The sequence below is a fragment of the Saccopteryx leptura genome, chromosome 5, assembly GCF_036850995.1.
Source record: "Saccopteryx leptura isolate mSacLep1 chromosome 5, mSacLep1_pri_phased_curated, whole genome shotgun sequence".
Classification (NCBI taxonomy): domain Eukaryota; kingdom Metazoa; phylum Chordata; class Mammalia; order Chiroptera; family Emballonuridae; genus Saccopteryx; species Saccopteryx leptura.
The window spans coordinates 123,321,110-123,333,815 of record NC_089507.1 but is presented as its reverse complement, the minus strand read 5'-3'; the positions used below and the strand labels follow the sequence as shown (position 1 = coordinate 123,333,815).

The 12,706-nt window shown below is 37.4% G+C and overlaps 1 protein-coding gene across 7 annotated transcripts in view; it reads right to left on the bottom strand.

Annotated features, from left to right (window-relative positions):
- Positions 1 to 12,706, bottom strand: part of ARHGAP21 (Rho GTPase activating protein 21) — a 172,320-nt gene that overhangs the window by 94,550 nt on the left and 65,064 nt on the right. For all 7 annotated transcript variants that reach the window (XM_066383925.1, XM_066383929.1, XM_066383931.1 and 4 more), the window contains exons 3-4: positions 7,683 to 7,862; positions 4,368 to 4,392 (exon numbers count right to left, since the gene is read on the bottom strand). In XM_066383925.1, coding sequence (XP_066240022.1) covers positions 4,368 to 4,392; positions 7,683 to 7,862 — 205 coding nt within the window. The remainder of the gene's footprint in view (positions 1 to 4,367; positions 4,393 to 7,682; positions 7,863 to 12,706) is intronic.

The following is a 12,706-nucleotide window of genomic DNA, read 5'->3' as shown; positions in this document are numbered from 1 at the left end:
AGTTGTTCATTGATTGCTTTCTCATATGTGCCTTGACCGCGGGCCTTCAGCAGAGCGAGTAACCCCTTGCTCGAGTCAGCAACCTTGGGTCCAAGCTAGCGAGCGAGCTTTTGTTCAAACCAGATGAGCCCATGCTCAAGCTGGCGACCTCAGGGTCTCAAACCTGGGTCCTCTGCATCCCAGTCCGACGCTTTATCCACTGCACCACTGCCTGGTCAGGCTATACTAGTCTTTTAAATTATTGATTTTAAATTTTTGTTAACCTAGCCTATAATTATTTTCTCCTTCAATCTGTTAGATCCCTGGTGTTACCTTTTTATTACATTGCAATTATCTTCCAGCTGTTTTTATATTGACTATATTTTTTTTAACATGTAACTTTTCTTTACTCATGATTATTCCTTCACCGACAACATGCAATGCCAGTGAAAGAGCCTGATAACTTAACCCCAAACTACAGCAGTGGCTCGATTCAGACTGAAATTCAGTTGTGAGGGCTCAGACTCCTAGAAGATCACTGGAGATGTGGTCTTGAATATCCATTCTTCTAAATGGTCTGTTATCCTTCCATCAGGCCAGACTCGGGGGACCTGTACAGTTGGACCACATTGTTTCGGTACCTGTCACTCTAATCCAGAGTATCTCACAGCAGCACTATTCACATTCTGGGTCAAACAATTCTTTGCTATGGACTGTCCTGTGCCCTGCGGGATGTCAGTGGCGAAGCACCCTCTCCCCAGCTGTGACAACCAAAGGTGCCTACAGAGGTTGCCAAGTGTTCCCTGGGAAACAAGACATCCCCAGTTGAGAAAGAAGCCCTTTAAACTGAATTGGACCTTGGGGTTTTGAAATCAGCTTACACTGAAGGATCTGTTAAAAAAAAAATAGCCAAACGAAGAAACGGTACTGTGGATACTATCTACTGTACTACTCTTTGTTCTCCATTACGAGGGCCCAGATGAGAAATCTGTCTCAGACTCCAGTGCCAACAGGAAGTTATTTTTTATGGATAATGTGAATCTTTTTTTTTTTGCATTTTTCTGAAGCTGGAAACAGGGAGAGACAGTCAGACAGACTCCCGCATGCGCCCGACCGGGATCCACCCGGCACGCCCACCATGGGGCGAAGCTCTGCCCACCAGGGGGCGATGCTCTGCCCATCCTGAGCGTCGCCATGTTGCGACCAGAGCCACTCTAGCGCCTGAGGCAGAGGCCACAGAGCCATCCCCAGCGCCCGGGGCCATCTTTGCTCCAATGGAGCCTTGGCTGCGGGAGGGGAAGAGAGAGACAGAGAGGAAGGCGCGGCGGAGGGGTGGAGAAGCAAATGGGCGCTTCTCCTGTGTGCCCTGGCCGGGATTCGAACCCGGGTCCTCCGCACGCTAGGCCGACGCTCTACCTCTGAGCCAACCGGCCAGGGCCAATAATGTGAATCTTTAACCATATTTTCCTTTTTCCTCTGGACACTGGAAAAGCTCAAATGTAGAGCCCATCCTGGTAACAGTGCAGAATCCACAGCACGTGTTTATGTGTAAATTTCCTAAATACCTGTTTGACTTACTTTTTATTTTCATCTTCCTATAATATATATATTTCTTCAGGTGAACACAAACCCATTTTAGAGTGAGATTAGGCATAAGTTAATAAAAAAATAGGCATTAAACTGTAATCCTCCCCTTTAGTCTCACTTTCTTGCCCCTCTCCAACTTTCTTGTGTTGAACCTGGTTTTTTTAGTGTTCCCTTACAAATGTTTAATTCTGTCCTCTCCAGTCAAACCACATAACTAAATCCATTCAGTTCAGTGAACTATGTCATATATAGAATCATTCGTGTAATGTAGTGGTAGTCAACCTGGTCCCTACCGCCCACTGGTGGGCGTTCCAGCTTTCATGGTGGGCGGTAGCGGAGCAACCAAAGTATAAATAAAAAGATAGATTTAACTAGAGTAAGTTGTTTCATAAAGATTTATTCTGCAAAACTTCGTGAAAATCCGACATAAAGTACTTGGTAAGTAATTGTTATTATATGCTTTAACTTGCTGTAACTCTGCTTTATAAATTTTATAAAGTAAAGTTACTTCCCTACTTTATAAATCACCATTGCTGTGGAACCAATGGGAGGTTAGATAATTTTACTACTAACAGATATACAAAAGTGGGCGGTAGGTATAAAAGGTTGACTACCCCTGGTGTAATGTTTGATAACTACATCTTGCACATCTATGAAGACCAGCACATGACAAGCATGAGATTCTAGGTGCTATGTGTCCAGGAGGTCGTCCAGACATCAGCACATCATGCTATAGGACGACAGTAGGACAGAGGACACACATCCTCTTTTCTCTTGCTGATGCTGGTTTTGTAAAGTTTCCTTTCCCCACTAATGTCTATTTTTAACCCATACCAAGTAACACTAGCAGTTCATCCTGAACTGTGGTGTATGACAGATGGTGACACAGGAGTGACCCATCTTGCACAACAGTGACAACTATGAGGGTCCTACCTGGCCCTACTTTCTCAGATTACTTTTGGTAATACTGAAAGAAACCATGTCCTTCCATTTTAACCCTTAACATAACCACTCCTTATCGTAAATCTGATATCAGTATTACAGAGGTTCAGCCACAGGTGAATCAATCAACAATTGAGCAATCCATACAAGGGAAAACTACTTGGCAAAAAAAATTAAAAAAGAATAGTATTGCCTGACCGGGAGGTGGCGCAGTGGATAGAGCATTGGACTGGGAAGTGGAGGATCTAGGTTTGAAACCCCGACGTCTCTGGCTTGAGCACAGGCTCATCTGGCTTGAGCACAGTCTCCTCAGTTTGAGTGCGGGGTTGCTGGCTTGGGCATGGGATCATAGACATGACCCCATGGTCACTGGCTTGAGCCCAAACATCGCTGGCTTGAAGCCCAAGGTCGCTGGCTTGAGCAAGGGGTCACTTGCTCTGCAATTGCTCTGCCCCCCCCCCCCATCAAGGCACATATGAGAGAGCAATCGATGAACAACTAAGGCATCACAACAAAGAATTGATGCTTCTCATCTCTCTCCCTTCCTGTCTGTCTGTTGCTATCTGTCCCTCTCTCTGGCTCTGTCACAAAAACAAAACAACAACAACAAAAAAGTATTATTAGTACCTCCACCTACAAGGTAGAGAAACTCAAAAATATGATGCCAAGTGAAAGACACAAAAGAATACATATTGTATTGTTCCATTCATAAGAAATTCTAGAAGAAGCAAAACTAATCCATAAAGACAAAAAGAGACTAGTGACTGCTTAGGGCTAGCAGAGTCCCACCAGCAAAGGGCACCACAGAACTCTGGAGGATGGCAGAAAGGTCTTTTTTGATATCATTATCTTGACTGCAATGGTGGTTTCACAATTTATGAATTATCAAAATACTATACACTTAAAATAGGCACAAATGTATTCTTGCTAAAAATGTGTAACTTCAAACTAATAATGAGAAAACATCAGCCAAACCTAAATTGAAGGACATACTACAAAAGGACTGGCCAGTACTCTTCAAAAGTATCAAGATTGTGCGACACTGAAAAGGGGAAGCCCTGAGGAGACTAAGGGGACATGACAAGTAAATGCAATACAGAATCCTGGGTCAGGAAAAGGACACTAGTAGAAAAACTGGTGGAAAAAACTTTGGATTTTTTCCAAATAAAGTCCGTAAGTTAGGTAATAGTATCATACCAATGCTAATTTCTTAGTTTTGTTCATTATACCATGGTTATATAAGTTTTTAACATTAGAGGAAGTTATATATGAAAACTCTCTGTACTATTCTGGTAATTATTAATATTTTTTTATTCTGGTAATTTTTTAAAATCTAAATTTATCTAAAAATAAAATTTTTTTAAATGGGTGAATTTTATTGTGTATAAATTTTAATTCATTAAAGTTCATATGAAATTAAAACTAAACAGGAGTTATTAAGAAATAACCCTATCCCCAGTATGATTCTCCTTTAAAGGTCATTATACATAATCATAAACCCAACAGTGAATCAATAAATCTAATAGATAAAACACACAACATTTCTTAGCTAAAGAATCAGTAAATTTAAAAGATTACTAAGTGAATAACAATCTCAAGAAAAACTTTCCTCAGAATTATGATATATCCCCCCCATAAACAGGAATATATAATTAATATAAAATTACTTGTTCAAATTAGGAGACAATAAATTCATAAAATTATAAAATCTAAAGTAAAACTATTTAATTTCTATAACTCTCACATCTAAGAATTGTTATATATTTGAACTCCAAAAATTGCATCATCTCATTTAATATTAAAGAACAGAAAGAAATAAACAGAAAACATTCAGAGAAAAATGAAAACTTATAGCATACCTCCTCTGTTGCCATTTTCTTCATCCTAAAAAATAAAGATATATATCCATATATGAATACATATCTATAAACTCTCATGAAATCACAGCAAAGCTCAATCCAATTCAAACTGTCCTCTCAAAAATATGCCAATTACAATCTCATTAACAGTGCCTTTGCCAGAAATATGGAGCCTTCACAAACACAGACGGGAAGACCATGGGTGAAGTCAACTTAGAGAGAAGGCATCAGGAATGCAGTCTGTGACACTGAGTGTGGAGAGAGCCACAGTGAAGGGGTCAAAAGTAGGTAGCTGGATAGATGAACCTAGAACTTGGGGGAGAGGGCCAGGCTGGTCATCATCACTATACTATCCTTTAATAAAATGTCCCATTAAAGGCTATTACAGGATGCAGAACTGTCTTTATATAAATTGAGTGGCTCCAAAATGCTGTATATTTGATTTCTTATATTCAATTTTGAGGTTTATCTATTTGGTCTCATTCATTGCTACCAGGCTGTACTGCTGCTATTCATCTAATCTTTAGCTGGGAAATCAGAAAGCAACTTTGAAAAACTAGTATAAAAATACACTTTTTGAGCCTCTATCAGATTAAAGACACAATGTACTGAAGAAATAAAAAAAGACATTTAGTCTTCAGGGCTGATAATATATTATATGAATTTTGACCTTTAGTTTGGCTGCCCAGATATACAGGGTGTGGCAAAAGTACATGAAATACAGAGTTTGTTCTTGTATTATTATTTACTAATTATTGTGTTAAAATTTTCCACACAAACAACTATAAACTTACTTCTGCCCCAGCCTGTATATATTTTTTCTAATTATAAGCCCTGTTCTGAGACCGGTAAGGTTGCCAGCTAAGTGACATATTAAAGACATTATTGTATTAATTGCACTTTCTCTAAAAGTTATACAATAGGAATTTAAAAAATAACTCCTTTGAAATGAATGGACAAAATTTCATAGTTAAAAAGGATAAGATTTCAATATGTATTTTCCATGTAAAATTTATAAGACAGACCTATTTGCAAGAGTATCTGTGTTAAATAATAACAGCATTAACAGCTAAAGTTTACTGAGCAGCAGCAGTTAGCACCTGGACTAAGTGGTCTGCATATATTATATAAGCAACACAACCACCTGTGAGAAAGGTAGTGTTTGTCTGGTGGCTCACCCAAGAGCACACAGTTAACAACAGGCAGAGATGGGACTCAAATCCAGGCTCTTTTGACTCTAATAAAACAAGGTTAACAATGAATTATGTTACTAAAACTTGTGGAAGTATTTTTTAATAATGGCAATAATAATAATTCACTTTTAACCTGTTTGGTAAAATTATCTTATAAAATTATACTAATATATGTTCATCACAATCAAAAGCTCTTTTACAAAACAAAACAAGATGACAAAAATAGATTCAGTCTTCGTATATAATTAAAGGGAGTTTAAATTTCCCAGTGCTCTTAACACATGACTAACACTTAAGGAATACTGTTAGGTATTTTAGGGTAAATTATATTCTTAAAAAACATACTTCAGTAGTTTTATAGACATTTAAGGAACTCCAAACTCGTTAGTTTAATTCCAAAAGTAGTAATTATTCATAATTTTAAAAAACTATTTGGAACTTTTTAAAAAGTTTATCCTTTTATTACATTTTACTGAAAAGATATAATAAAAGGAGTGTGGTCTCCAGAAGCAATTTGAAATGATGATTTAAGGCAGCCTAGAGTCATAAAAATTTGAATTAGAAAAGGTTTTCTAATCTTCTAATTCTATTCCTTCAAATTAAAGTGGAAATCTAGAAGCCAAAAGAAACTAAGTGGCTTGGCCAAGGTCTTACAACTCTTCTAAAGATCATACTTCCTTATACTGTTGTACAATAGTTAAGCATCAGGCATTCATGTTGGAGGATTAAAATCCTGGGACCACGAGTTACTAATCATGTGACTCAGAGCAGTTTCCAGATCTGTTATACAGGGCAATAGCAAAGTGAGACGATGCTCACAGAGAACAGTAGAGGACAAGGGCCAGTACTCAGTGTCAGCTGCTATCACACTATGCCACACTGCCCCTTATTAGACCGTGTTACCAGTGGTGGAATTCAGCCATTGTGCACTGGTTTGGCAGAACCGATACCTAATTTTTGTTGAGTTCAGTGAACCAGTTGTTCAAATGGCACTTGTAATCAGGGTTCTCTCTAATGTGGGTGCCTGGGCAGCCGCACAATGTGGAAAACACAAATTTACATTCCTTACTCTTTTTTAACTTTCATTGGCGCAACAGCGTATTCTAAGCGCCCACAGTAATGTTCATTCCGTCCATAGGTGAAAAAAACTGTGAGGACGCCGATCAAGAAGCAATACGGAAATATCTTAAATAACAGTTTTATTGTTTTTGTCATATTATTTAATATTTTAAAACTCTTATAATTTAGTTTTGTGTAACTCTTTTATTGTTCTTATTTAAGCATTAAATGCATGCAATAATAAACTATCTTTTGGTATATCATTTTTTTATACTTAAAACAGTCATTAGGACAGAGAACCGGCCGATAAATTATTTGAATCCCACCACTGCATTTACTACTTACTATACATTGAAGCATATGAATGTAATTCACCCTGGGCAAAAGCTGTGTCTTCAGACTCTGGCTTATGATTATAATACAGATTTGAAAGTCAAGTATAAGAGACATGGACAAGTGTGTGGTGGTTACCAGGGGTGGGGGGAGGGAGGACAGGGGGAGAGTTAGGGGGAGGGGGAGGGGCACAGAGAATTAGATAGAGGGTGGCGAAGGACAATCTGACTTTGGGCGAGGGGTATGCAACATAATTTAATGACAAGGTAACCTAGACATGTTTTCTTTGAATATATGTACCCTGATTTATTAATGTCATCCCATTACCATTAATAAAAATTTATTTAAAAAAAAAAAAAAAAAAGAAAGTCAAGTATTATTCTAATCCCATTCATTTTTATAAGTGTCAGAATATTTTAACAAATTATTTTCTCTGCATTCTCTTCCCAGAAAACTCACCACCTTTCTAGATAGTATAAAAACAGCTACATATTAGAAAAAGTAAAATGATTTGGAATTAGAATTCCTGGAAAAATGAATTTGGAGTTAATCAACATATCCTTTCAGAGAAGATTAAAATTTCTGTTCTAGCAGGTAGGAATATAAAAGAATATGATAAAAATAAAAATATAACACTTCCAAGATAGAAGGTAGGAGGGATGAATAAGAGGAAGAAGGAGATAGAAATAGCTTCATTTTTATTTCAGGTTACTTTAATTATTTCTTTTACCTTGTATGAAAATTGAATTGCAGACTCAGGGGGATAAACAATAAAATGCCTTAATGTAAAACCAAAGCCTTGAGATGTTCTTTTCAACAAAACCGTCTTGGGGCCCGGCCAGGAGAAGGTTTCATCCTCGGACGATGGTACAGTTTCGCTTTGTTCTTTTCCATCTTTGCTCTTTGAAACCTAAAATGAAAAGATAGACTAGATTAACTACTGATACGATACAATACACTTGCTAACTTAGAGAAAACGGTATGTAAAGTACAATACATGAGTGCAGATCTGACCCTACTGGGAAAAAAGAACCACATTCTGATGTATAAACTACATGTATTGGCACAAATCACGCAGAGCATCAAAAACTAAGTTTCTTTTTTCCTATGAAGCGATGCTATGAAAAGTTAATCAGAAGAGAAAACTCTTAGAAATTAGAAATATAACAGCTAAAATTTAAATTCAATACAAGAAATGAAAGATCACACCAAGAAAATCAAGTAGAGCAAACTATGACTAAGAAACTATGAAAGAGACAAGAAACTCTTACCAAGTAAAATTACTAAACTGTCATCAGTCCAACAGCAAAAAGGATATCAGAAATTAAGAGGTAAAGCCTTCAGGATCTGAGCATAAGTTCACTATCCACATAGATAGCCTTCCACCATCTTGGCCTTATAATTCTTTGATCTCTTCTTGTCCACTCTTGGCATTTATCTGGTCATGACTGGAAACCAGTCACAATCTCAAATCAAGGGCTCCATTTTTCATTCCCTCTCGTACACCAACTCTTATGATTCTCCAATCTGAGCTGACCCTACCACCTTCTCCCTGTCTCTTATCAACCCATGTCCTCACTTCCCTGGCAGCCAGCTTCAATTCATTACTTTCCCTTCCTCTTCCTCAAAGTCATATAACCCTAGATAAATCAATAATGCCTACTATGGGCCGGCACCTATGGAGCTGAACACAGGAGGAGGAAAAAACTAAGCTATTTTCACTCTACATTCATGACCATTAACCTCAACAGTCTTTAGTGTTACCAGCCAATAATTCTCTCCAGTCCATTCATCCTCAATGACTAATTCATCCCTTCTCACCCATTCTCTCTTGTAGCGAATGACCCTCCTTTCTGCTATACTGAAAAAACACAAGGAATAAGATGACAATGTGGTGGCCTGTACATTTACCCATCTACCTGCACCTGTGCCTTGTGCTGTCTTCCCTCCCGTCACAGTGGCTGCACTGTCCTTCCTTCTCAGACCAAGCATTGTGCACTAGATCCCATTCACTCACTAACCAAAGGCACAATTCCAGCAATTCTGCACTCTATCTTTGCATCATGTATTTCTTCTTTGCTGTAGCATTTCCATCAACACGTACACATTTTGTAAGCTCTTTAGTCTTAGAAAAACAAAAAAATCCTCTCTTGACCATAGAGCCCTCTCCCAGTTATGTTTGTGTGCCTTTCTTTAGAACAAAACTCCTTGCAAGTTGTCTGTGGTCGCTATCTTCAATTCTTTTCCTCCCATTTTCTCTCGAATCCCCTTCAATCAGGATTTTGCCTGCATAACTCCCTGAGACTGTTGCTGTCAGGGGACACTTACACATGGTTAAACTGAATAGTCAATCTTCAGTTTTCATCTTTGATTTGTAACTTGGTACAAAGATCGCTTCCTCCTTGAAAGATTTTATCCACCTGACTCCAGCCACACTGGTTTTCCTCCTAACTCATGGCCTCCTTTTTCTTAGTCTCCTTCACTCTGTCTTCATCTGCTGAACTTCTAATGTTAGGAGTCTCTAGGATTTAGGTCTCTAGCCTGTGTTTTGGAGATTACATACAGTGTCATGCAGTAAATAAATACCATCTACTGTATAAACAGATGACACCTCAATTTTCACCTCTAGTCCAGTCATATCCCTAATCTAATAGGAACTCAAACTTAACATGTCTTCATTGCTGCTAATAGTTTGTAATAAATTGCAACCCCAAGTTCACCTCAGCAATTTTGAAATGTCACCTTTATCAAATGGCCAATACTTGTATACACCTGATTCTGTTACGTATTTTTATTATGTTCCACTACTGAATCTATCTATTCCTCCACAAGGATATGCTTCATGTGAAGGTGCCAAAACTTAAAAAATGCTTCCGAAAGCAATTTTTGCATGATAAAAATATATTACACTGCAAAGAAAGTGAACTCAAGAGACTGCAAAATCCTGAACATTTTCACCATAAAGTCAATATTTGGGCTGTTACTAGTTAACTATTTATCAATTTCAACTCTTTTCTTTGAGGAAGACAGCCATATAGTATCATTTCCCAGCCAAACCTACAGTCGGGGCAGCTGTGATTGAACTCTATCTAGTCAATGGATGTGAACGAAAGGAGTATGTGATATACAAAAGCAATGGCATTTCAACTGAAAAAATTTTTTATTATTATTATTTTGAAAAATCTTATTTATTCATTCCAGAGAGGAGAGAGAGAGAAAGGGAGAGAAAGAGAGAGAGAAGGGGGGAGGAAAAGGAAGCATCAATTCCCATATGTGCCTTGACGAGGCAAGCCCGGGGTTTTGAACTGGAGACCTCAGTGTTCCAGTTAGACACTTTATTTACTGTGCCACCACAGGTCAGGCTCAACTGAAATTTAAAATTTTTTTAAATATATACCATTTAAAATATTAAAATACTTAGGGACAAATCTGGCAAAAGAGCTGCAAGGCCTGTAAAAGTCCAAAACTCTGCGGAGAGATGGACTATCTGAATAAACAGAGACCATGCTCAAGGCGCAGGAACACAGCATCCACCGTCTCACCTCTCCCCAACTCAATTTACAAATTTAAGGAAAGCCCAAAGTCTGAGAAAATTTTTGTGTAGAAGTTGGCAGGTTTTTTCTAAACTTAATTTTAAAATTAAAAGGGCCTAAATAGCCAAACAACTCTGAAAAAGAACAAAACTGGAGTATTTACACTACAATACCTTAAGACTTTTTATAAAGCTACTATAATCGTACTCTCAAGCCATCTCTGGAGAGTCCATACTCTTGAAGCTACTGTAAGCGCATTTTAATTTATCCCTTCCTAGGATTTAAAGATTAGGGGGTGGGGTAGGGGGAGAGAACCAATCGCAACATGGACAATTCTAGTCGACACCCCAGTAACTGTAACAGTGATTATATAATCAGGTAGAACTTGCAGGATAAAGGTTATTATTCTAGGTTTAATTACCCAAATAGTTTAGTTAAGCTTTAGTGGTGACTGTATCCTCCCCTTTTGTGATCAAAAGAGAGAACCATTTTATACATGCACTCTTTCTTTCTCTTTCTCTCTCTCTTCCTCTCTCTCCATTCATTCAGTGAATAAATATTCACTGAGTACCTGCTATTGTCACAACACAATTCTACACATGAGATACACGGGTGAATGAAATATCACATTTCCCCATGTATAAGACTCACCTTAATTTCGGGGCCTGAAATTTTTAAAAAAGACAACAAGCGCAAAAAAGCAGGAAATGCAAGTTAAAAAATCTACCACTGTATATAAGACGCACCCAGTTTTTAGACCCCAAAATTTTCAGGAAATGGTACGTCTTATACATGGAGAAATACGTTATATACTAGGTTTAGCTTGATTTTTCTAATTAAACTCCTTATTTTGAGATATATGTGTAGTTGCAAAAAATAATACAGAGGGACCCCATGTAATCTTGATGCAGTTCTCCTCAACAGTAACATCTTAGAAACCTACAGTAAACATCATAACCAGGATATTGATACAGATACAAAATATAATCCATCCATCTCATTCAGATTTGACTAGGTTTATCTGTACTCATGAGTGTGTCTGCTTATGCTAAGCAGTTTTATCTCATGGACAGATTTGTATACCTACAACAAGTCAAGACAAAAAACAGTTCCATCACCACAAAGACCTCTCCTGTTGCCCTTTTATAACCATACTTACTCTTCCTTTCACCCTTCACCCAATCCCTAACCCTTGGCAACCACTAATCTATTCCATCTTTTTATCACTGTCATTTCAATAATGTTACATAAATATGGTTACACTGTCAGTCAACTTTTGGGACTTTTTTCACTTGGCATAATTCGTTTAAGTTGTTGAGTGCACCATTCCTTTTTTTATTGTTGAGCAGTATTTCAGAGCATAAATGCACTACAGTTTTTTAAAAAGACATCTGGGTTGCTTTGGGCTATTATGAATAAATGTGTTATACCATTTATATGCAGGTCTTGTGTGAACATAATTCCCATTTCTCAGGATAAACGTCCAAGAATGCAACTGCTGAGTTGTACAGTAGCTGCATGTTTAGTTCTGTAAGAAACTGCCAAATTTTTCCCAGAAGAGTTGCACAATTTTACATTCCCACCAGCAATGCATAGCATGGCCCAGTCAGTTTCTTTGTATCCTCAAACAGCATTTGGCACTGACATTATTTTTTATTTTAGCCATGTGATAGTAGTGTAGTGATATCTTATTGTGATTATAATTTGCATTTCCCTAATGGTTAAGGATAAATGTCTTTTTATGTGTTTAGTTGCCATCTCATTATATAATTTTAAGTCACAAAAAAAGTTTTATAAAAAAAAATCTTTATGATTTATCAAGATAAGTGAACCTTTCACCGTATACCTGAGGAAACTGAGGTCCAGATTAGTTAAGTGATTCATTCAGAATCACTGCTAGCTAGGATCAGGACAAGAATAAAATCAGTGTTTTCTGAATCTGAACATATTTCCCCCATTTTTCATCATCTATTCTGTAGTCTGCATAGATTCTTATACCTAATGTCTCTCTGATCTAATTTATTATATTTTTAATTTTTTATTTCTTTAGGACTCTCATTTTAGCACTATAAAAAATTTACATGTAATAAGTTTATTTCTAGTGCATTATTGTATCTTGGCATAACAGCTCCCAAATACATTCATGCTTCCTCTTCTTTTCCTTTCAATCAGGTAGGTAACACTAGGGAACAAAATTTTTGTTGCATCAACAAAAACACTT